The sequence below is a fragment of the Parasteatoda tepidariorum genome, chromosome 2, assembly GCF_982258835.1.
Source record: "Parasteatoda tepidariorum strain Cologne lab strain chromosome 2, Ptep-v5.0, whole genome shotgun sequence".
NCBI lineage: Eukaryota > Metazoa > Arthropoda > Arachnida > Araneae > Theridiidae > Parasteatoda > Parasteatoda tepidariorum.
Window position 1 is genome coordinate 122,254,371 of NC_141756.1, and position 27,155 is coordinate 122,281,525.

General features: G+C 28.9%; 1 protein-coding gene across 1 annotated transcript in view; it reads right to left on the bottom strand.

Moving 5' to 3' along the window:
- The window catches only part of LOC147816135 (uncharacterized), a 47,633-nt gene that overhangs the window by 2,160 nt on the left and 18,318 nt on the right, over positions 1–27,155 (bottom strand). Inside the window, exons 8-12 of the mRNA XM_087156715.1 lie at positions 22,626–22,714; positions 19,646–19,744; positions 9,489–9,557; positions 4,097–4,199; positions 1,680–1,747 (exon numbers count right to left, since the gene is read on the bottom strand). Of these exons, the coding sequence (XP_087012841.1) occupies positions 1,680–1,747; positions 4,097–4,199; positions 9,489–9,557; positions 19,646–19,744; positions 22,626–22,714 (428 nt within the window). The remainder of the gene's footprint in view (positions 1–1,679; positions 1,748–4,096; positions 4,200–9,488; positions 9,558–19,645; positions 19,745–22,625; positions 22,715–27,155) is intronic.

The window sequence follows — 27,155 nt, forward strand, 5'->3', positions numbered from 1 at the left end:
AAAACTTCAGAAAATTCTGTGAAATTCACTGAAAAATCACATGCCTTGCATATAGTTTTTTAGATCCAGAAGGATGATAAGAAAAACCTGAAATACAATCATCCCTGAATTAAGACAAAAAAAAATTATAGACAATATTACGTAAATCATTACAGTAGGATTGTATTAAAATTTTAAAGAAAAAGTACATTTATGTGCATTCAAAGAGGGTTATCTAATCTTCGCAATGTTTATGTACAAAACAATGTGAAAAATGAAAAACATAAATGAAAATTTATACATTTATTTCGCTTTCTTGACACCGAAAATGCAAGTATTTTGTCATCTAAATTGGAAACATTACAGTTATCTACAATAATTCATTTTGATAGATTGTCTTTACAGTTATCTACAATAATAATTCATTTTGATAGATTGTCTTAAGTAATACTTTAACTATTGTTAAATAACTAGTTATACATTAGGTATTTCTTTATATTCATTTTGTTATAGTTTAAGTAGTGTTAAGTGATAGTTTAAGTAGAGTTAAACGTTTTATTATATGGTAAGTATTTATTTAGAATAATTAGGTATTTTTATAGAAATAAAAACTTAGCTATGAAGTAATTATTTAGAATTATTTTTAATCCTTCATTCAAAAAATACAGTAGAAATTTTTTAAACATAAATGGTTGCAAACTGACATACTAATTATTAATGGAGCTTGCCTTTTTTGAGCAGTAGCATATTTATACAGGGTGCATAGCCAAATCTTTCAACAAAAAGTAAGCACCTTTTAGTACTTCTAAAGTACCCAAAGAATATTTTTAAGTATTACGTACATTAACAAAGTATAAAATAATTTTCAAAGATTTTACATGATCATGATAAAATAACTAGTTTCTGACAAAGAACTCTTTTCTTGATTATATTAGCCATTATCAAAAGATTTTTTGGTTCAATATCAGAGGGTGGAAAAGGAAGCCTGAAATTGAGAATATCTTGCAAAACGCAGCAGAGTGCAATAATCTCACCTAACCCAACTTAGTAGATGCACAAGCCGACTTGCAAGTATTTCATCAAACATGTAAAATGATAGGCACTTTCATACGCTAATGACCGACTGTATACTGAAATGGATTGTAGTTGAATGAATGGTGAAAACGTTTAATAGTAGTACAATGTGAAAAGCATAATTTTGCATAACACGTGCCGAAAATCGACATGGCAAAGAAAAAAAATCTTTTTTTGGAAAAGGAGGAAATTACAGTTTTTAAAAACAGTCACTGAAAAAAGCACCTTTAAGGGCTTTTAAAAAAAGAATATCAAAAACAAGCACCTTTAAAAACATTTTAAAAATGCTACGCTCCTTGTTATACTGTACTCAAGTTATGGCTCAAGAGATATGTAAGGAAGGAAATAATATTTCTGCTGTCGACAATGTCTCATACTTATGGTGGACTGTGTAGCTACCAGATTGATTTTTAATTATTAAAAAAATCAATACTCAGAGAATTTTGGCAATATCACAGTTAAAACTGTAACCAAAATACTTCCACCCGGGCAACAGCTAACTGGGATTAACATTAAAAAATTTTAACATTGTAAAATATTATATTACTCATAACAGAACAAAATAAATATTAAAACATCTGGACATAGACAATTAAAATATATATATATATATATATATATATTACCGTATCACTCGTGAACGAGCTAGCATTAGAGGTTGCATTATGGTGCCTATGTTCATCCACAGCTTTAACTATAAGAAAGAGACAAATCAAATTATTGGTCTATTATGAAAAATAAAACACTAACAATATCATTTTCCTATTGGAATGTTCTTTAAATATTTTACTATAAATTCAAATTTTACTAACATCTCATCTAAAAGTTTTTACTCAATGACAGTGAAAATGAGCTTGGTAAAAAGTTTCTGAAACAATGCTGGCTATAACATTTCAATAAGAGTATTATCGATTGCACTAGAAAACATTTAAGCTGAAAAATTTCATACATAAATAGATCTTTTTAATGTTATTTCTAACAACATTGTGGTTTGCAATCACAGCATACATTATTGTAACGTTGTGATATCACAAAATTTAACATTATAGTTTTTAAAAAAGAAGTTTTCCTAAAGTAAGAGATGCGCAATAATAGCTCTTTGAAAGTGAGGAACACATTTTTCTATCACAGTTACTTTTGCTTCAAACATAACTTTAGGGTGCAAAGCTAAATCTTTCAACAAAAAATAAGCACCTTTTATGTACTTTTTAAGCACTGACTAAACATTTTTAAGCACCAAACACATTAACAAAATGCAAAATAATTTTCAAAGACTTTATATGATGATGATAAAATAACTAGTTCCTGATAAGGAACTCTTTTCTTGACTATATTAGCCATTATAAAATGATCCGAGAGATTTTTTGGTTCGATATCAGAGGGTGGAAAATGAAGCCTGAAATTGACAATATCTTGCAAAATGCAGCAGAGTTGCACTTGAGAGTGCAATAATCTCCATTAACCCAGCTCAGTAGATTCACATGCGGACTTCAAAGTATTTCACCAAACTTGTAAAATGATTGGAGCTTTCATACGCTATGGACCGATGGTATGCCGAAATGGATTGAAGTTGAATGAATGGTGAAAACTTTGAATAGATCAATGTGAAAAGCACGCTTTTGCATATTATGCAGTGAAAATTTTCATGGTAAAAAAGGAGAAAAAATATCATTTTCGAAAATGAAATATTAAGCACTTCTTAACACCCAATAAAAGAAAGCATCTTCAAGCACTTTATTAAGAGACTACACACCATGAACTTAGCATCTAATTTAAATCAAAGCTCTGATAAATTAATACATCATATAATAAGAGAATAATAATACTAATACTTTCATAAATACTACTTTTTCAGCAAAGTAGCACAACTTTTTTTAGCAATGTAACAAAATAATATACAGATTTAAATTAAAGGTTAAATAATAAAAAACTAATAATAAAAAAATTAGCTGCAATGAAAAACAAGTACAAGGTACAATGTGTAATTATTAATATTATTGTTTGGCGATTACTGCACTTAAATTATAATATAGATTCAACGAGAGCTGAAATTATAATGTTTGAACACGCTTCTTCTCGCCCCCCTCCAAACAAAAAAAGCTACATTATAATAAATTCATGATTATTGTCAGATAATTATTTTGTTCGCTATTTGCTTTGATGATACGACGTATGCTTTGATGATTTGACGTATAAAATTCTGATAAATGTAAAACATTTTCAAACATGAAACCTTTTAATAAATTTTATTTTAAGAGATCTAGCGCAGAAAAAATCACACTATAAAATAGCACAGTCATCTTTCAGTAACTTTTGAGTTTAATCATTAATTGTTATTAATCAATTTATAAATTTCAGCCATTGATAAATAATTTTTCCAAGGAATATCCAATTTCAAAGACTTATCAAAAATTAAAAAACTTTGTGTAAAAGATAACTAGACAGTTTTTTTTTTAAATTAAAAAGCAGTTATTATAAAGAACTCGCAAAAATGTGTAGATTGCATATTTTTTTCTAGCCCTTTTGAAATAAATTTTGACTTTGTCAAACTTCATCAAGAAAAATAAATAAAGTTATCACTTTTACACATAAATACATTTTCCAGTTTCAAATATTTTAATAAATCTTGTTGAAGTACAGATGTTAAAGATTAACATAAAAACCTACCAATCCTATATTTTTAAACTTCAATACATAAGAAAATCTAAGCCATTTTATACAAAAAAAAATCACAGTAAATTATTAATTAAACTTGCTTGTAACATGTAAAATTAAATTATTTGCTGTTATTTTTTTCTTCTAACTCTTGCCATTCAATTTTTTTCCTTTAAAGTTCTTATTAAACTATTAGATTTTGACAGCTAAGTCATATAATTTAGTTTCCCTGTTTGGACAGCAAAAATTCATCAGCGTACTTAGTAAGTTCATCTATGCAACACAATAATCTAAGGAGTTTCTAAGGACTAATTTTGAAATATAAGTAGTTCCAAGTACTCCTTGGAGACTTTTTTATTTCCAAGGAGGATAAGGAGTCTGTACGCACCCTGCAATTGATGTTTGTCGCCGAATTGGTTTTCAAATCCTGCCTATGTACTTGTTTCAAGACTTCACAATATACTTTTCCTTCTTCAGTATTCATATTTACACTAAAATCACCGTCAAGACAGTAATTATAAGTTATGAATAAAAAAAAATCTAAAAATACTTTAAATTATTATTATGTAAATACATTAAGATTGACTGCTGGTAAAAATTATAAGAAAAAAGGAATTCTAAAAAAAATTTCAGACAGCAGCCGTTGCCATAGCAATGTATGCAATAAGCCATTGCCAATATCAAACAGCAGCCGTTGCCATAGCAATGTATGCAATAAGGACGCATGCACACTGTTTACAATTGCTCTTGAACACAGTTGAAAAGTGTGATGGCGTCCAAATAATGTGCGCATGCCATGAAACGCAAACCAATATCCATTTTGCCAAGGGGTAATAAAAATGTATTAATAATTTTACAACACTTTTAATTCACAAAACTAATGTAGGCAATAAATAACCGGCACAGGAAGACCACAGCTAAGAAACATTGAGGAGATGACATAAGTTTTTCATTTTTTAATACGACTTGCTTGATCATTTATTTAAGATATACACTGACGTTAAGCATAAGTTAAAAGTCATTAAACATAATTATTCCCTTTTAGTTTTTCTTTCTTTACCACTGCATGGCTTCTATTTAAAATTAAAGGTAGGCATGTAAAGACCAGCTGACATAAAAGTTTGAGTAGTTTTTCTTTTTAAGTATATTTCCAGTTGTCAATATGTCTAATATGATCTCTTGTTTTTTACATAAAAAATTCTTTAACATTTTTTGTTTATTGCAACCTTTTCTAATTGTTGACTGTGAAAAAATTCGAGCAGGATCACGATTTTCTTCGATGGATACCGTAGAATAATTTCAAATGTTGCTTCAAATCAAAACTCTCAGTTATTAAAATTAATAAATGTATCCCACGTTAAATACTGAATGTTTTGGCCATAACTTTTTTTGACGTTCGAGATTAGCAAATATTTTTGATATGCTAATGATTCCCTACTAATAGTTAATGATTGAATGAAAATCAAAACACGTGGTTTTTTTTTTTTTATATATATATAACCGTCGTTGTACAGACAACTAAATTTTTGGTTTACCACTACTAATGTTCAACTCCGTAGCCTTGTAATTTGGAGCCCAATCCAGAAAGGAACTCCTGGATCAAGTATTGGGAGAAATTTGCCTTTTTGGAGGACTACCTGATGGAACTAACCAGCATTTGAGTTGCATGGAGAGGAAAACCACAAAAACTTCCCTCAGTTAGCCTGACCTCAAGGGAATTCTGATCCCTGATCCGTCTACCACTGAGTATATTTTACATCAGCACCTTAATCAGAGCGTTCTGGATGAGCAATTCGTACCAACCAGCCATTGCTGGTATTCGAACCAGATTCAACTCATTGGAAGACCAGGGAGCTCTATCTTCTAACCCACAACAACTAACGTGGTTGTTATGAAAAAAATGAATTGAAACTTACTTTTGACTAAATCTGATGAAAAAGTTTGTTACTCTAACATAAGGATGTTAAATTTTAAACCAGCATGCCGCCCTGTTCATGATTCCAGGGTCGGACTGAGGAGTTTGGGGCCCACAAGATCCCCTTGAAAGAATTGGAATTCTATTTTTTGAAAATGTTAATAAAGCGTTTTTACTTCTTCTACGTAACTTTATTTACAAAATTTATAAGAAATATTAAACATTCTTTAAGGAGCTAAATATTTAATAATATAAATTTAAAGCACTTACTTATTAGTCAACGTAGTTCATTTTAGAATTTATTGTAAAAATATTAAAAAATTAAATTTGTTAGCTTTTAATTTAATGAGTACCAATAAAATTAGTGCCAGTAACCACTTTATTCTGTTTAAAAATTATATTTTTATTTTTTCTCAACCTTAGACAGTTGAAACAGCTTTAAATGTCGCTTAAACTTAACCCAAAGAATTTTTTAAACTCGTTTTTACTCAATCAACTATACAGGTAAACAAAATGCTGACTTGTATAGTTAAGCAACAAATAAAAAAAAATGTATGGCATACATTTTCCAATGAGCGATGCATTGCAACTTTGAAAAACTGATGCGCGAAAACAAAATTTTTTTTTAAACATTTATTGCTAAATAAAACAAATGATCTTTCGAATCAGCAAGAAAATTTGAGTGAGTGAATGAAGTGAGTGATTTGAAAAATGTGAGTGACCGAAATTAAAAATATGTCAACTTTCACTGGTGAAAACCTACCTCAGTAGTAAACAGATCATTGGTTAGAGTCCCCTTGCCGTCAGGCTAACCGGGTAAGGTTCACGTGGTTTTCCTACCCATGTAACTCTAATGCGAGTTAGCTCCATCAAAACATCCTCCACGAAAGCAAATTTCTCCCAATATTTTATGCAGGAGTTCCCTTGTCTTCTGTATTGGGTTCAAAATTACAAGGTTCCGCAATTAAACATTAGCAGTCGTAAACCCAAAAATCGAGTGAGCTGTTCAACGACGGTTATAAAATAGTTTCTACTTTTTCTACTTTTTTTACAAACTATTTTCAAAATGAAGTTGCTACCGTTGAAATGAAAAGAATGTCAGCTTTCACCGGTGAATGTCAACAATTGCACACTTACTTATGTGAAAGTCCGAAATATTTGTTACATCAAATTTGATATTCGTTAATATTATTGTAATTATTTATACGATGTTTTAATATCTTCTGAGGATAGATTAGAAGAAACATCAGTGTTTGGAAAATGCATTCCGGGCACTGGCACTTGACCTTAAAAAAACATCTGCGTAGGGTATACCGGGCACTTAACTAGACCTAAGAATATATTTCGAACATTTATCAAAGCGAGTAAGAGGTTGTCAACATTCACCGGTGGAAGTCAACAACCACCAATATCGGTTATTCACAGTAACATATGTATTGTAATACTTCTAATTACTGATATCTAACAATGTATACCGAAAAGTGGCACTGAACCTTAAAAAAATTTAATGTAAGGCAAAGCGCACAAATTTACAACCGGGAAATGGCACATAACTTAAATTTTGGACATATAGCAAAGCAAGTTACCTGTGGTTATCAACAACCACCAATATCGGTCTTTCACAGTAACACATACATTGTTATGAATTTAAATAGGTTTATAGTCCAAAGTTTTAAATGAAAACAGAGTAGAAACTGTTTTCAACTTAAATATAATTTTCAGCTGCACAGGTGTCACAGTTAATGTCAATAAGTGCAGGAAGTCTGTGGGACCAATGTTGGCACACCCAAAACATTCGAAGCAATCTGTCTTCAAAATAACAGGCCACTTTGTGTGAGAAAATTCAGTAAAAGTTATAAAACATTGTAAGTTCGACATGAATATTTTTGAAAGTTGATCTGATCAGTTAAGGAATTCATCTAAGGAAACTAGAATTCCAAGAAACACAGTGACAACTTCCCAGTTTCCTTATCTTTTTCCCCTCCTTTTTTGAAAAGGCGTTAATAACATTGACCAAAAAGGAACAAGTGAGTAAAGTTTTGAATATGAAGAAAAGCACAAAATAATTTATTGTTTTGATTTCTATGAATTTTTACTAAATTCGGTTTCAAATGAGGCCCCGCCCGGATTTCTGTATATTTTATTAACGTCGTTGAGCAGCCGACACAATTTTAGGGTTTACGACTATTAATGTTCGACTCCGTAGCCTTGTAATTTTAAACCCAATCCAGAAGACAGGGGAATTCCTGGATCAAGTATTGATAGTAATTTTGCCTTTGTGGAGGATTTTTTGATGGAACTAACCCACATTTGCGTTGCATGGATAGGAAAACTATGAAAACCTCCCACGGTTAGCCCACTGGCAAAGGAACTGAAATCCATGATCCGTCTAGCACGTAAAATACTTTACATCAGCACTGTGGTCGGTGCGAGCAGGGAGCGGAATTCGAATTAACCAGCCATTGCCGGGAACGAACCCGGCTCATCTCATTTGGAGGCAAGTGCTCCATCCCTTGAGCCACCACGACTCTGAGGCCCCGGTTTGTACTCTCAAAAGTCAGTTAACTCAGAATTTCATGCATAGGCATTAGACTGAAGATGAAATTCCTTACATTTATTTAAATCGTGATGCACTAACGTAGATTCGCGTACTTATTTATTAAGTAAAATTCTAAATAAATATATATATTTTTTTAAACATTAATATTTTAAATATTTTATTCCTAATGCCAAAAATAAAGCAAATTACGACATATAATGTTTCACAACTATATTCAGTAATTAAAATGCTTCATTTTGTCCTTTTGTTCAAAGGACCCCAGTTTTAAGGAAGGCTGGGGCCCACTGTGCTTTGTCAGTCAGTCCGAATGATTCAACCAGTTGTCAGGAAAAGGGAGGTTAAATTCTAGATCATTAATAGGTTAAAACTTGCTGAAACTTTTTGTCTTAGAATGCGCCCACTTTTGTGAGAAAAAGTAGTGAGATTTTTAGTTAACTTTTTTCGAAATACGCAAAGAGTGAAATGATCACTTTAAAGAAAACTTTGATAAAGGTGCTTTTTTTAAATTCAAGGAAATTGTAAAAAATAAAGAGTAGGTACAATGGGCAAAAGAAAAAAGCCACACTCTTAATAACTTTTGATCTGATCAGCAGATTTTTACTTACTCAATTTTAATCGTTCGAGGGGTGACTTATTAGAACAGACGATATTTTAAATTTGGAAATCAGACAAGAGAAAAAAAAAAGTATTTTTTCTGAATCAACAGCACAATCGGATATCTAACTTCCAAAATATAGGGTTTAGTTGCAATCTGGAAAAATATTGTCCCGATAGTTTGGCCAGGAGAGCTGTCCACAGTTTGATGCCCTTATTAATTAATTTACGCATATTTCGCAGTGTCTAGAGAAATTTTTAAGTAAATTGAAAAAAAAATGGCACCTGATAGTAAAATTCTTTTGTCCAAAAATACAAAAAAATAAATTTTAGTAGGTATTTATTTTGTTTACTAACAGTCAACGAACTAAAAGTAATTCAGGGTGGACCTTTTTTTACATATATAATTTTCAACTCTTTGTTTAAACAGCTTGAAATTGCTTGTTAACGAAGGAAAAACACTTAACAAGAAGTGAGTTTGAAATTAATTACAAGATTTGAAGTAGTTTAATAAGTAGATTAAACTTTGCTTATGGCTTTCAAATTGCAATCAGCAAAACAGATCCCGCTTTGACAGGTTGTTCCCTATTTGTCGTACTTCTGAACAGAAAAATATCCTACAAACATTTGTGAATCCAATGAAAACAATTACAATTTGAAATTAATTGCAAGATTTGAAATAGTTTACTAAGTAAATTAAGCTTTACTTACAGACATATCAAACTTTCAAACGTCGTCAGGCTGTTTCCTATTTGTTGTCCTTCTAAGCAGAAAGATATCCTACAAAGTTAAATTACATTGAATCATTATAGAGACAGGATAACAAATTAAAGGTCTCAAGAAAACATTGAAAAATTTAAGTTAGAAAAAGCGAGAGTTAACAATATTAAAAGCATTGGAAACACAACGCAAGGAAAATGACCGGAAACAATTAACTTACAAACGCAGAGATAAAAAAAAATATGCCCTGCAAACCCTGAATAACTTCAAATCGCTCTAATGATCGGATTTTCACGAACTAAGTATTAATTTCATTGGTTTTCAATTAAGAGTTCCCATCTCAATGAGTGACTTCAACTTCACTAATTAATTTGTGCTAACTATTAACTAAGTTACGAAACCAAACACAAAAACGTACTTTCTCGGAATAAACATGAATATTTTTTTTACATATATGGATTTTTTACTCTAAATATCTGGGGATAGAAAGCAATCTAGAAATTGGGGTCCTTATAGTATACTACAATATACTATAATATCCTTATAATATAACATTTTTCAAAGTTATTTTATTCTGAACATCAAGTCTTTAAAGTTTTCAGCACAATTTAATTAATAGCTAACTAAACAATTCCAAACAGATTAAAATCAATTTATAGAAAATTCTCAAAGTAATGTTGCATAAAAATAATAAACAGCATCAGTTAGTCAGTATTCTTTCGTAATAGCAAACAAATTTGATTATAAGTATAGATTGATAAGTAGGTCATAATGAAGTATAGATTATAATGAAGATTAATGATAAGTATGATTTCAATAATATTAAAAGAAAAAAAAGAAAGAAATGAAACGAAAAAAATTTAAATTGCAAAATGATCCCCCAATTCGCCATTCCAAAATTCCATGATATGATAACTGTATTTGAGGTTATTTTATAACCGACGTTGAGCAGCCGACCCAATCTTTGGGTTTACGACTACTAATGTTCAACTCCGTATTCTTGTAATTTTGAATGGAACCCAGAAGACAAGTAAACTCCTGGTTTAAGTATTGAATGAAATTTGCCTTCAAGGAACACTTTTTCTTTGAACTAATCTACTTTTTCATTACGTGGAGAGGAAAACCACGAAATCCACCCATGATTATTCCAATGGCAAGGGGACTCTAACCCATGATTCCTCTAACACTGAGGACTATTTTATGCCAGCACTGTGGTCAGTACAAGCTGAAATTCGTATCAACCAGGCATCGCTGGGATTCGATCTCAGATCACCTCATTGAAAGGCGAACACTCTATCACCTGAGCCATTACGGCTCATGATTACCGTATTGATAGTAACCAATCATTTTTAAAATCATAAGAAACGATAGTTGTGAAACTACGAAATTCAGCCTACATGATTTGTTGCTGGATTGGGTGAAAATAATAAATGAGTACATGGACTTGAATTCATCACCATTAAAATTAGATTGTGTATCAAAATTTTCATTATTAATTAAAATAAAAAGATGTGGGTTGAAGATTTATATTTTTCCTATTCTGCGATTTGAATAAATTATTTTAAAATCCTTGATTACTTGAGTAGAAAACGGTGGTCCTCTGAAAGTGCACACAATTCGAAAATATCAGGTCAAAAAGTTGAAAGTCAGAAAGAATCATGGCAGTCTACCCAAGTCAAAATTCTTGATGCTCCCATCATAACATTTTGAACATCATTCATGATGAACATCAATTGATGGTCATCATTCTCCAACATTATGCGTTCATGGTTTTTGATATCCCAACAAACTTCCCGTATTCCATGATGGAAAATGCTACTTTAATACTGCGATGGTTAACCATCAAGAGAGGTTTGACTCTCATGGACCTACAACCCATGATGATCTTTGATGGTTCATAATGGTTCAAACTACACAATTCCATAATGATTTAATGGGAATTCTTGATGGTTCTCACGAATATAACATCAAACCAATTTGGTATTTTTTTTATGCTGGACTATCATAAATCGGTTCGAATTCCTACTTACGGACGATAGTTGTATATAATCGTTCTAACATTTAATTTACTAGAAACTATGATGGAAATTTCCGATGGTTTAACAACAACAAACCATCATAACAAGTTGCTATTCTTATGTTCGACCATCACAAAACAATCCGAATTCCTACATTAGGGTGATGGTTACATATGTTGGTAACTATCAACATGTTGGAATCATTGATGGTTATCTAATGATGGTCCATCGATAGAGAACCATCAAAAATTTTGACTTAGGATTGAAAGCTTATCAATAACTCTCTGTTTAATAAAAATAAAAAAATTATTAAATTTAAATATATTTCTTCAAAGTACTCCCTCAAAGAATATTTTAATTAAAAGAAAATATACATAGCATAAAATGCATTCTATATTGCAAATCCGATGTTTAGATTTCCAATTTTACGAACGTCGGAAATTGTCATTCTCAGATATGTGTAAGATATTCCCCGATGTATTGTTCATATCGATGTCTACAAGCGTGATGTTGCGCTTTGTTTGTTCCCGACAGTACATCGATGTCTCCAAGATCGCGCGAAGAGCATTTCCCTCCGTAAGTGTGCAGAAATATCTAATTGTTATCTCACTCCAATTTTTTTACATCGTGACTCATCGTTTTGCTAACACGATGAATCCGGATGCAACTGAGAATCGAAGTGTTGTGTAAATCCTGTTGATTTTTTTTAACTATCAATCGAGCCGTTTATTGTTTTTAAACCGCTATTTTGCAGATATCCAAGTCTTTAAATATTGATAAAAAATTATAAAAAATGCAACTTTATTTAAAAAAATAATGCAACTTACTAATTGCAAGTTTATGCCGTAAAAAATATAAAACATTAATGTATCGAAACATCGCGATGTTAGCGTGGAGATACGTCACGATGCCAAAACTTTAACATCGCCCAGTTCTACTTCTCACTGCACTACATGTTTTTAAAACAAAAGTACCACACTACACCACAAATTACGAAAAAACTTGCGACTACTTCTAGTTTCACTACTTCTAGTGCGCTACTTTCGACCACTGTTCAAAGCACGGAGAAATATTATTTTTTGAAACAATAAAATAAATTTCTTACCACAAAATATACAGCACTTATAATACAGATCAAATAACGTCATAACTCTTCCCTACCTGAAAAATGAAGAACCAACTTTTATTAACAAAAATTACAAAGTAAACAATAATCAATGTTTTAATAATCATTTCAAATGCAAAATTAAATAAAAATGTATTTATGTATTATTATTAAATAAAAATGTATAAATGTATAGCACAACACTGTTAATTCACGAAACTAATGTAGGCAAAAAATTATTGGCTCAGGAAGACCACAGGTACGAAACATTGAGATGATTTAAGTTTTTCACGTTTTTTATAAGGCTAGTTTAATCATTTTCTTAAGACGTGCACTGAACATTAAGTATAAGTTAAAAACCATTGAACATAATTACTGTTTCTTAATTTTTCTTTCACTCTCAATGCATGCATTCGATTTGTTATTAAAGGTAGGCATGTAAATCCAAGCTGACCTAAAGGTTTGTGTACTTTTTCTTTTTAAGTAAATTTCCAGTTGTCAATATGTCTATTATGATCTCTTTTTTTTTCAGGTAAATAATTCAAATTTGCTGTTAAGATCGTAACTTTTTCTAAAGGTTGACTGAGAAAAAATTCTAGCAGGATCAGGATTTTTTTATTAACATACCGCAGAATAATTTCAAATGTTGCTTCAAATCAAAACTCTCAGTCATTAAAATTAATAAGTTTATTACAAGTTGGATACAAGATGTTTTGGCCATAACTTTTTGATAACAATATTTGTTAGGCTAATGATTCCCTACTAATGGTAAATGTTTGAGTGAAAATTAAAACAGGTGGTTATTTTTTTTTATAACCGTCGTTTATAGTTGTTAAGGACTGCACAATTTTGGGTTTACGACTCCTAATGTTCGACACCTGGATCAAGTATTGGGAGAAATTTGCCTCTCTGGAAAACCTTCTGATGGATCTAACAGCATTAGTATTGCATGGAGAAGAAAACCACAAAACCTCACATGGTTAGAAAGACAGCAAGGGTATTCTGATCCATGATCCGTCTACCACTGAGGATATTTTACCTTACCACTGTGGTCGGAGCGAGCCGGGTGTGGAATTCGTACCGACCAGCCATCACTGGGATTCGAACCTGATTCACCTCATTGGAAGGAGAACGTTCTATCTTCTAAGTCACCAAAGCTAACGTGGTTGTTATAACAAAAAGGAGTTGAAACTTATTTTTCAAAAAATCTCATGGAAATGTTTGTTACTCTAATATAAGGATGTTAAATTATAAACCAGCATGCCGCCCTGTTCATGATCCCAGGGTCGGACTGAGAGTTTGGGGCCCACAGGAGCCCCTTGAAAGAATTGGGATTCTATTTTTTGAAAATGTTAAAAAAGCGTTTTTACTTCTTCTACGTAACTTTATTTACAAAATTTATAAGAAATAATAAACATTCTTTAAGGAGCTAAATATTTAATAATATAAATTTAAAGCACTTACTTATTAGTTAACATAGTTCATTTTAAAATTTATTGTAAAAAAATTTCAAAAATTAAATTTTGATTTTGAATTAAAAATTTTGAAATGAATTTAAATTAAATGAAAAAAATCAGTTGAACCTGTTTTTGTCGTGGCTTTTTATCCCTTTTTATGGGTGGGCTAACGAAAGTTTTTTGCCAGGTTGATTAATTCTCCTCAATGAGCAAACAGTGCGAAACGAAACCAGTAATTTTGATCCAAAAATAAATTTAATCAATTAGAAACTGTTTTAGCTAAAAAAACACTTTTAAGCAGGCATAAAAAGTATTTCCGCAATAGCTTATGTTACCCAGAGGGATTCAGGATATTAAGGATCCACCATTTTGAAACCAACGACATGATGCACCGGCCGCCTTAACTTCCAAGGCAAGTAGGTAAGAAAAGATTTGAAATCGGTGAGCTTGGACTGGAGAAGCACATTCGTACCTCAATTCTTTCTAATGATATCTCATGCATAGCCACTTGGACATTGCAAATTTTTAAAAAAATATAACTTTTCAGCAAGTTGGCTAATTAGAATAACTGTTGTGCAATATCCTCATAAACGGCCAACTCTGCGGTGCAAAATTTAAAATTTTGTTCTAAAAATATTCGATTTTTAAAAAGTTAACTAAAATTGTCAAACCTCTGTTTCGTGGTCAAAAACTAGCTAAGCTATGTCTAATTTCAATTTCTTTTGGTGGGTTGCTTGGGGTAACAAATGTTTACAGGAAAATAACTTTTTGAGGCAAGATTTAATATTGCTGTTTCTAAGTCATAAATTATTTCAAACTTGTTTTGGCTATTTTTTAAAGATAATTTGATAATTTTTTAATGTTTTTTGGCGATTATGATCCGGAACGGTATTTTTCTAGATCATAAAATATATAAAAACCTATCTTGGAAAGTGTTCTATATTAATGCAAATGACCTAACGAACCTTTACAATGAGCGATGATTTTGATTCTGGGAAAGTATCTAGAAGGATAACGACTAACTTTAAAAGGCAGAATTCAAATTTGAGGTAACCAGGACAAAAAATATTTATAACTTGTTTTTGCCGTGCCATAATTGTTTTTTTTTTTTTTTTTTGTCGAATGATCTGACAAGAACTTATTTCGGATTAGAATGCACTAATAATTTCTTCCAATGTAATAGCGTTCTGAAAAAAAAGAACTTGTTTCCAGGTGAAAATATAGTTAAGATTTATTAATACAAAGCTTTTTTTCACGAATGGGCTAGCGAATAACTTATTTTACTTTATTTTATAACCTTCGTTAAACAGCCGACCCAATTTTCGGGCTTGCGACTACAAATATTCAACTCCGTTGCTTTGCAATTTTGAACCCAATCCAGAAGACAAGGGAACTTCTGGATTAAGCATTAGGAAAAAAAGGCTACGAATCATGTACACTGATCTATGCCTCTATAACGTCAGAGAAGGACGTCCTGTTTGATATTCTTTAGAATCCTTTTTAAGGATATTGGGTGAATTTGGACGGAAAGCAGCTAAAACTTGTTTAGGACATTGTTTTGAGCAGTCAAGCAAACTGATATTTTTGATGGGCTATGGGGGGAGGCAAACGATAGTCTAATCTTTACAGCAATTCAAACCATTATTTATAAATTTTCAGAAAATTGCTATATTTTTTAATGAAAATTGTTATGTTCTATAGTAATTAGATTTCACTCTTCATTGACTTAACAAAGTGGTATTTTGAAAACATTAATTTGAATATATTTCTCAAATATTTTATTCGTTACATCCCTGCAGAAACATCCTAAAATAAACTTAATTTTCTCAAACGAAATAAATAAATGAATACAAAAAAGATTGCGCTCTTCAAAATCTAAGTTTATTGGAGAAGTAGTTTAAGAGAAAATTTTTCGTGCATGTAGAAATTTACCATTTTGAGCAAAAAAAAGCGAGCAAAAGGAAGAGTAAAAAACGTTGAAAAGAATCCAAGGGTTTCTAAAAAAATAATAAAAAATATTTCTACTGTAATTAGAAAGAAAATTAAAAGTATTCTAGAATATTTATTGAGAAGTAAACATTAAAAAAAAATTGAATTTCGGGCAAATCCAGTGGTCAAAAAGACTACATTATTTTTGTAGTTTACAACAACTACAGCCACTTTGTTACAAATGTAGTAAACTACACCTGCAAATACTTTTTAAATGCAGCGACTACTTCACTTCTTGAAAGGAGACGGACTTTAATCGAGCGAAGTTTAAAATGATTTTGTATAAGAAATTGGCTTACATTAAATATAAGAAAATATATTGAAGAAATATTTATTCAAGTTTACATTTATTCAAGTTTACAAAACATTTATTTTTGAATTTGTTCGTTAAGCCTTCAATATTTTATGACTTTTCCGACAGCGAATATTTAATTTAAGAAATGCAAAATTATCAAACACTTATACGAAATTATCAGTTTTTTAATTGTTCTAGGCCAGGGATGGCGAACCAATGGCACGCGATTCAATATTTTGAGCACGCCACCGATCACAAAGTTCACTATGAAGCATATTAACAATTAAATTAAAATTCACAAGAAATTAACAAGCTAACAATAAATAACTAGCAAAAAAAAAATTAACATTTCTGCTTAAACTAACATCTTATATCCCTAATATAAGTTACTTGTCATCTAATCTGCAACAATGGAAGTCACACTGATGTCACTTTAAGCTGAATTACGCCTGTAACTGAGACATTGCAAAATGTACTTTTTTTTCTCTGTAGAAAAAGAGTTTTGAGTTGATAGTATTTAATATTATTATTTACCCAATAATCACGAAGTCAAAACTATTTGTCGGCACGTCTATGACCTCATTAAACAATTTTTTAGCAAAAATGGCATGCTGGTGCATAAAGGTTCGCCATTCCTTTTCTAGGCTATTTTATTTCATCTGAGAAATTAAGTGCATCGAAAATACGTTCCATTTGTTTAAAATATTATGAATTCTTTACGAGTGTGCATTCGCTTATAAAGTTGTAATTAATTATCAAAGTGATTAATTATCTATTTTTTGTAGTGGCTAGTTTAAATCTATGCAAACGCTCAGCGTCAGCCACAGGGTCAATTTCATTGCATCCATTGATGGACCCGCGAAGATTTGCATCCATCAAATTCGAAAAATTAAATGCTTTCTTTTACACTACCGTTAACACGAGAAAGACGGAAACTTAGTATATACACCTATATTGCCCAAAAGCAGTCAAAATGACTGGATTGTAAAAGAATAAATGTGTAAAGAAATTTGTTTAAAATTAATTTTTAATATTTTTTATATTATTTACAGTTATATAACAAGTTATTAGAAGTTTTAACAATAAAAAAAATATATGTTACACAAAATCCTAAGAAATTGTGTCATGTTATACATCATTGTTTTTCTAATTGAAATTAAAAGCAGTCAAAATGACTTCCTTGGGCAATCTTAGTGTTAAAAGTAGTTGCCAGGAATCGCTACAAACTACTGTTTGTATCACACTACTCACTAGGACTGGGTGATAAATCGATGCATTGGAAAATATCGATTCTATGCAATCATCGCTGATGGTGCAAAATGAAGTCTGAAATTGAAAATATCTTGCAAAATGCAGCAGAGTTGACAACGAGAGTGCAATAATCTCACCGATCCCAGCTCAGTAGACGCACATGCGGAGCCTCAAGTAAAACCTGTAAAATGATTGGCGCTTTCATACGCTATGAACTGATGGCTCGTCGTATATGATTATGGTTGAATGAATTGTAAAAACATTGAACTTGAAAACCATGATTTTGCATACTAGACAAAAGTCAACATGGTAAAAAAGAAAAAAAAATCTCATTTTCGAAAAGGAAAAGTTAAGCACTTTTTAAAAACACCCCATTACAAAAGCACCTTTAAGGTGCTTTTAAGTAAAGAAAATCGAAAATAAGCACCTTCAAGTACTTTTTAAAATGCTATGCACCATGTCACTACATACTTTTGCAAAAAAGTGGCACACTACACTAAAAACTAAGGAGAAAAGTACTGACTAAAGTACAGTGCGCTGCTTTCGACCACTGCAATACATTTTATGTCTTAATAGATTCCTCGTGCAATTATTTTCTGAATAAAAATGGGAGGGGAAGAAATGTGCAAAAGCACCAATAACCAAATATTGATTACTTTAAATACTAAAATTGCCTCAGATAGTAAAATTCCTTTGTAAATTTATAATCAAGCTTTTAAAGATAAATTATAAGCCCACCACATATAAAAAATAAATGTCTTCATCAATAAGTAAACCCCTGAAGCAGAAATTTTTGGGGGGATTTCTGCAACATGCCTCCTTCATACTAATATCTTTCAGCAAGATAGTTTTAAAAATAAAAAGTATACCTGTTACTAATTTAAAGTAACAAAATCATCAACTTCAAAAAAAAACTTCCATTAAAAATTAAGTTATATAACTTTTTTATTTGAACATTTATAATAATTATAATTTTGCTGATATTCTAGTATTTTATAGGGGGCAAACACACTAATTATTTCCTTTTTCCTATTTTGTAAATCATGGCATTAGAAAAAATCCTAAAATCAGTTGCAGTAACTACCAAAAAAAAAAAAACAATTTGACGACAAAATCACTCGAATCGGACTTTTCAAAAAGAGATTAATAAATGTGAGTTTTCATTTTGAGATTCAGTTATTGTAATAAAAAATATCGTATTAAAAATATAGGATTTTAATAACTGTGGAAATCAATAGTAAGAACTACATTAAAAAAATAGATCGAAAACTTTTGCAGGAAAGAAAACGAAAATTTTTTACTTCCCAAAGGAAAAATTTTGTGTCCAGCGACAGTGTCACCTTGTCACCTCGATTCTGCCACGGGAAAGTAAACAAAATTAACACACATACAAGTAGTCCTTACAAAAAAAAAAAGAGATCATATGATGCCAGTACAGTCTTTCATTTGACACTCATAATTTAAAAATGTAGAAATTTTGTTATAACTTTGACCTATTTCATGTTTTCAACCAAAATATGTAAATCAATGTCTAGCACTTTTCGAAAATTGATGACTAACAATAGAAAATGCATTAATTTAAAGGAAAGTCTAACCAAGTGAATAGATTAGAATTTTCGATCTCTATTTCAGCTGTTACTACAATAGTTTCCACTTCTAATATACTCAAATTGCCTTTTTTTCTTTTTTTAACACAGCAGTTTAAGATAGATACTTTAAAATTTAAGAGACTTTTCTATTTTTAGTTCTTAATTCTTTAAAATAAATACAAATCAGAAGCATATTGTATATAAGTAACTTAAAAGTAATATAAATTACTGATTTAAAAAAAAAAATTTTTTAGAAGTAGGATAGTTGTAAAATAAATTACTTTAACTTAATCAATTAGAAAAATAATATAATCAGGAACAAAAACAAAGATATATGTTCCTTTTGAAAGTACAATTGATGTTATTCGATTACAAAATAAATTATTCGATTACAAAATAATTGATGTTATTCGATACAATATAAATTATTTAACAAATAAGTACTTTCTAGTAGTAGATGGCACAGGTATATGTAGTACAACATTCAATACTTCTATGTTAGATGGCAAATTACAAGACAATTGTAGAATTGAATCACAATCCCTATAGAAAAAAATTATTAGTATGCTGACAATTTCAAATATATTTTTTCAGCATTAATTAATTTAAAATGAATTGAATAAATATCAGATTAACTAATTTTAAAAAATTAATGCTTTTTTAATTATCAAAAGTAATTTTTCTTGTGTAGCAGAAAGAATTTATTTAAAACAGTATATATATGGTATCACTAATTTTATGAAACTTATTTTTTCGCATTGACAACGAAACGCTGAAAAAAACTGATCTATGAGTTTGGCAGAAGTTAAAAACTAACTGTTTATGCAAATCAACAAGCTGAGCTATATTTTGTATTTGATTATGTTTTTTAATCTACACAGGATACACTGTAATTAAGACTATTCTTTTTGTTTTCATGATGCTTCATAATACCATAATTTATGCAGATCACTTAATAGTTTGTACACGAAAGAGAAGTATTCTAATAAAATAGCAAAAGAACAAAAAACCCATCATCTATGTATACATATATATATTTTAAAACTTTTCAAGCATTTTTCTTTGGATTTTATTACTACTACGGTCGGAATACTAATTATATCGGAATACAGGACTGTAATACGTCAAGTACAAGTATAGAGCAATTTTATTAATGTAGTTATTATGAATAGTTCGCACAGGCAATGGCACCATTGCAGTGTAGCACACAAGAGTCACACTGTCTTATTTAATTTATGAGCTGAGGCATTCATCAATGCCATATGGTGCCCAATATAATAAACTGTTGCAACTCCAAACTCTGAATTTATATTTTTGTGTACATAGAAAAATTCAATGAATTATCCAGTCTAAATCTAATTTCCAAGTAGTAGTTTTTCTAAAAACCACTTGGTAGTATTTCAGTACTACTAAGTAGTTTGAAATCAATTGATTTACAAAATTTCTAAGAAAGAATTTACACTTTAAAAAAGGAACTAGTATTTAATGACCGAGTAAAATCAGCTCAAATAGCGAAGCAATCTGAAAGGGTTGACAAGCAGAATCAGTGTGTTCTATCATTACATTGCAGTCGGACCTCCATTTCACAAAGTCACTAAATCTCGGGAATAAATTTGTTACAAGGAAAATTACCTAAATAGAAAATCACCTTTTGAAATAGTTTAACACAAAACAGGCTATAAAATCATAAACACTAAACTGAAATAGCAATATCTACGCCTTTATCTTGTAAACTAGTATCTACTATTTATTTTATAAATATTAAGCATAAAAGAAATCTGCATGGAAAGCAAGAACAGAGCAAAACATTATCCAGTACATGCTACGTACATTTTCAACTAAAAAAATGCTAAATTTATGTATAAAATTATAGCTGCATTTAGTATAAAAGTAATTTTAAACATACATCACCACATGCGTTTTTAAGTTTAATTGCTACTGATAAAATTTGTTAATTTCGTCTCAGTTTTGTTTGAAATGTAAGCAAAAATGGAAAGGGATTTTACTGCTTTCTCTGAAAGTGGCTTAAAAAATCAGTTCAAGGTCATTTTCTTCATAAAATGAGTCAACAGGTTTGAAATGTTCTGTAATATTTTGGGAAATATTTCAGAACATTTCAAACATGTGGATCTCAAAGAAAAGTTCGTTAAATAGAAAATTCACTTCTATTTGGAAGTTATTTTACCATGAAATTTGTAAAATGTTCTTATTTTCTTGACGAAAAAAAAATCGCAAAATAGAGAAATTCGCAAAAGGGAAGTTCGTTAAAAAGAAGTCCGACTGTATTTAAAAAATATTGCAATGAAAACTTGTGATGAAACCAAAATAATGAATTAAAAAGAATTTCTTACTGTTAATAGATTTCAAAATAAATATTATTTATTGCTATCATGTACATTTAAAAATATCTTTTAGGCAATAACAATATGAGTAACTAGAGATTGATTGTAATTTGTGAACCTGAGTTGAAGAAAAGCTTCGGCAGAATATAATTGTATTTTGCTTGTTCCTATTAATTTAATTTTTTTGTCAGGTAAAAACTTACCTGCCATTAGTAATATGAATAATATTTTACTCAGTGAGTTAACTGTGAAGTTAGTGGTGTGTATAGTAGTCCATTTTGGATGTTATATAAATGTTTTAAGGAATATTTGATCTTGAATTTTATGAGATTCGACTTGGATATTTTAAATATCTAGTAGGATCTGTGAACCAGGCAGTTTGGAAAACAGGCTATAGTTTTTTTTCATACATATACACCACTTAATGGAAGAATTATCAATAATAAATTACTTATCCTACCTATTGCTAGTAAAATACATAATAAAAAATACAGCTAATTTTATAAATATTTCTTTAAAAAAATCCTCATTTTACTTTATTCAATTTTCCAAAAATACAACTATTTTTTTGTTATACAACTATTGTATTGCAATATAGTTGAAGTTACAGAATAATATGAAAAAGAAACAAAAGATCATAAAATCAATACGTATTCTGCAAAGTCATATTAAGAAAAATATCAAACATCAGTCACTAAGACTATTTTTACATCCATAATATTAACCCTTAATATAAATTATAATAAAAAATTGACATGCATTGCAAATAATGCTACAATTGGCATATTTGCTAAGCTCTAAAATAGGCTGAAGTTTCTACAGTTAGCTTGCAAGTTAATAGAAAATGAATAGTTAATACAAGTTAATAAAAAGTTTAACTTGCGAGAACAAAAATAGTTAAAAATTGCGTGTTCTTTTTTTGGATTTAACATGAATAATCAGTTTAGATTATTATAAAAAAAGCAATGTTATTACAAACCAAATTTTAAACTAAAATTGTTATAAAAAAAACTTATATTTTGAAAAACTCCTATAAATAACAAATATAATAATACTCAGCAGTTAAGAAAAAAGAAAGTCACCTGTTTTTATCCACATCTTCAACAATTGAAAGCAGTCTAAATGGCACAAACGATGCACTAGTCGTGGTATAATAAGTTATTGCTTTGACCTGAAAAAAAATTAATAATCATTAACATTTTCAAACGCATATATACCATTACATATTATCATCACCTAAAAGACAGGATATCTAAAAAATGCAATATAACTAGAAAATACCGTAATTTCTAGGATTATAATTTAAATCGATTAAAGAAGCTTCAAAGAAGTAAAAGATAGAAAGTAAAATCACCATTAGATATATGTTTATAACATAAAAGGTGGAATGAATAATCTCTTAAGGAAAGATAGTATTATAGATCAAACTTTTTTTTACAAAACAAAATTGTCAAAATTGGGTAAAGACCAAAAAGGAATAAGAAACAAATAGAAAATTTAAAAGAAGAAAACAATTAAAAATTTAAAAATGACATTTTTATATTTTTCATCAATTTCGTAATTTTCATTGTTTTCTTCTTCTAAATTTTCTATTGGTTTGCGACTTCATGATTGCGTTACATGAAGATGAGCTCGAGAACCTCCCACGGTTAGCCTCACGGCCAAGGGGTAGCCTCTAACCCATGGCACGGTTAGCCTCTAACCCATGATCTCTCTACCACTAAGGATATTTACCTTCAGCACTGTGGTCGGTGAAATCCTGGTGCAGAATTCGTATCGACCAGCCATCGTGACTCTATTGCATATTAAAATGAAGGCGATGGTGGTAACGCCGTTGACTGCTCACTTCACTTGCGGACTTGCGAGTTATAAATTCAATTTTAGAAGCCGCCTAAACAATCAGTGTAAACACACAGTAAAGTTCAGGTTAAATCTATTGTGGCTAAAAGTGCCATGTAGATTGTGATGCAAAAGTTTAGAGAGAAGGATACCAGATCAGGCGTTGAGCACGTTATCTGATCAAGGCCATAATTACATAGTATTCCTACCACACTTAATAAACGATGAAGACCTGAAAAAAGGGACTAGGTGCTTAGCCATGGTTTGGTGAAGTGAATTTTATGCGATATTGCTCCAACAGATCAAAAAAGGAGGTAAACGGGATCTAAATTCATTATCTAAATTAGAGGAGAAAAATAAATTATTTAAAACAAGTTTATGTTATTAAAATGCAAAAAAAATTACAATTAATTAAAATTTAAGAGTTAATTGAACAAAAAGTAAAAATTTTATTTAAGATATTATTGTACCTTAAATTTGAACTAAACTTATAATCGTTGGATTTTTAAGTTCAATGTAGTTTTAAATCGATTAAACAAACAATTTCATTAATTTTAGAGTAAATCTTAATAAATCTAAACTAACTTTTCTTTGAGACTCGTTTTATTTTTAAGCTATTTGTAAAGTATCTTTATCATAAAAGTAACATATTTAATTTTGAAATAAATGGATATATTTTTTTTAAATATATTTTTTTTTTCTTTATTTTTTATTAATAATTATTTATTCATTGTTGTAAAAAATATATTTATCTCTCTCGAGATCATCAGATTATAGCTTGCACCGTGCCTGATATCATAAACGAAAAAAAATGAATAAATAAAAAAAACTAAGGTTAGTTGTTGCCAGAAATAAATCTTAACGTTTGATATTAAAATTTTTAAAAAATATTAAAGATTCAAGTGACATAAAAAAATTTTTTTGAACTGAAGATTATCATTACATAATGTTAATAAGTAAAATAACTTATATTTTCCTGTTTTTGATTGTGTTGCACATTTAGTATTATTAAGATTAAATATTTTTTTTCTAGTACAATTGAAATTTTCAAATGCAGCTAATTGTTACGATTGAGATATCATTATATTAATACATATCATTGCAATAACTACATATTTTATAAACAGAGATGATCTTTTTCCCTTTAATAATGAAAAGTAATACATATACATATACATATACATATATATATACATATATATATACATATACATATAATACATATACATATATATATACATATACATATAATACATATACATAAAATAGTAACACATGCATATAAATTATTTATTAATAAATAAAGAATAAAATACTTTCATTATTTATTTTAATATTACATAGAGTTTTAAGGAAAACAATATGCTTAGTAATATAATACATTATTAAATAAAATAATATTAAATGAAAATAGCTTCAATGAGTTATCAATATTTTTGTTAAAATTTTTCTGCTAATATAAAAAAATATGATTGAAAAAAATATAAAAATGAATACAGAAAAAAAATATTTTAAAAAAAAAAGGAAAAATAAAGTGTAAAATTCAAAAAATTGCCTCATTCCCTGTAGTTCTTTTAATTATAGCAATGTTTATAAATCTTTAAAAAAAAGATGGAGGAAAACTTTTTCCAAGGTTTTATCTCAACTTATTCAATAAATTACTTTATTAAGCTACTTATAAAAATTATCAAAACATGGAGTTGGAGATGATTTATTTTATTTTAAGCATTTACAATTATCATTACTTAACCTTAACTTTTTCACATTAATACTTCATATAGATATTTTTGCTTTTGCAATGATATGTAAATAATGCAATGATATGTGAATATTTATTCATCACCATTTAAATTAATAGTGATTCACCGAATCAATTAAACTTGAAATAAAAAGAACAAAAAGTTACAGGAATTTTTCATATTTTCTTAATTTAGTTCCCTCCAGAGTAAAAATACATAAGTAATAAAAAATTTATGAAGGAAAAAGAGTTTTTTTTTAGAAAAAAGCCAGGCCAATCCAATTTAATCCAATTGGTTTGGATTATGCTTTCAATTATGATTATGAAATACCAACATAAATTTTACACTTATTAATTGTTATACTTATCTTGATGAAAAATTTACATTGTTACTCCATTGAATGGCAACAACAATTTTATAATGACAAAATATGTATTTAAAATTATTTACATATCTATCAACATTGGAGAAATAAAATAACTGATGTTTTACTAGCAACATTTTTTAGGCTATGAGTAATGTTTTGATACATCATGCATAATCATGTAAATCGAGAAGAGGAATTCAAAATTGGAAATAATATAAGCACATAAATTTAGAAAAATAAAAAAATATGTATATAAATCTTAATCTAAAGAAGATTTTATAAACTATTACATATTTATAATTTCATTTATAACTGAACAGTCGAACAGAACCGTTGAACAGTCGACCCAATTTTGGGTTTATGACTATATTGCTCCAACAGATCAAAAAAGGAGGTAAATGGGATCTAAATTCATTATCTAAATTAGAAGACAAAAATAATTTATTTAAAACATATTTATATTATTAAGTTGTCAAAAAAATTACTATTAATTAAAATTTAGAGTTAATTGAACAAAAAGTAAAAATTTTATTTAAGATATTATTGAACCTTAAATTTGAACTAAACTTATAATAGATGGATTTTTAAGTTTAATATTGTTTAAAATTTATTAATTAAAAGACTTCATTAGTTTTAGAGTGAATCTTAATAAATCTAAACTCACTTTTCCTTGAGACTCGTTTTATTTTTAAGTTATTTGTAAAGTGTCTTTATCATAAAAGTAACATTATATTTAAATTTGAAATAAATGGATATTTTTTTTCAAAAAATATTTTCTTTTTGAGAGTTTTTTTCTTCAGTTTTTAATTTTTTATTAACAATTATTTATTCATTGTTGTAAAAAATATATTTATCTTTTTCAAGAACTTCAGTTTATAGCTTCCACCGTGCTTGATATCATAAACGAAAAAAATTGAATAAATAAAAAAAACTAAGGTTAGATGTTGCCAGAAATAAATCTTAACGTTTAATATTAAAATTTTTAAAAATATTAAAGATTCAAGAGACATAAAAAAAATTTTTCAATTCGAACTGAAGTTTTTGAACTGAAGGTTATCATTGCATAATGTTAATAAGTAAAATAACTTATATTTTCCTGTTTTTGATTGTGTTGCACATTTAGCATTATTAAGATTAAATATTTTTTACTAGTACACTTGAAATTTTCAAATGCAGCTGATTGTTACGATTGAGATATCATTATATTAATACATATCATTGCTATAACTATATATTTTATAAACAAAGATGATTTTTTTCCCTTGATAATGAAAAGTAATAAGATACACTGACTTTTAAGCAAATAAAAAGAATTATGACTGTGAATCGGTGCGAGCAAAGGGTAGGGTCTCAAAATCCATTAAAAAATAGAAGAAATATATTATAAAATATAGATATTTTTAAGAAAAAAATACATAAAACATAGAAAAAAATATATAAATAGATAGAAATTTTTTTAATAAAAATATTCCCTAAGTAAAATTGATTTATAACAGACTGATGTAGAAACCATCAATTGTGTAATCAAAAAAACTAAAAATAAGTTGCAACTATAAATGGTATTCTCAAAAATATTTAAAAGTTTCTGTAACTGTATGCTAAATTTTGAATTTTATGAAAGCTTTAGTATTTTAGTACATTTAAATATTATTCATTGGCTGTAGAAA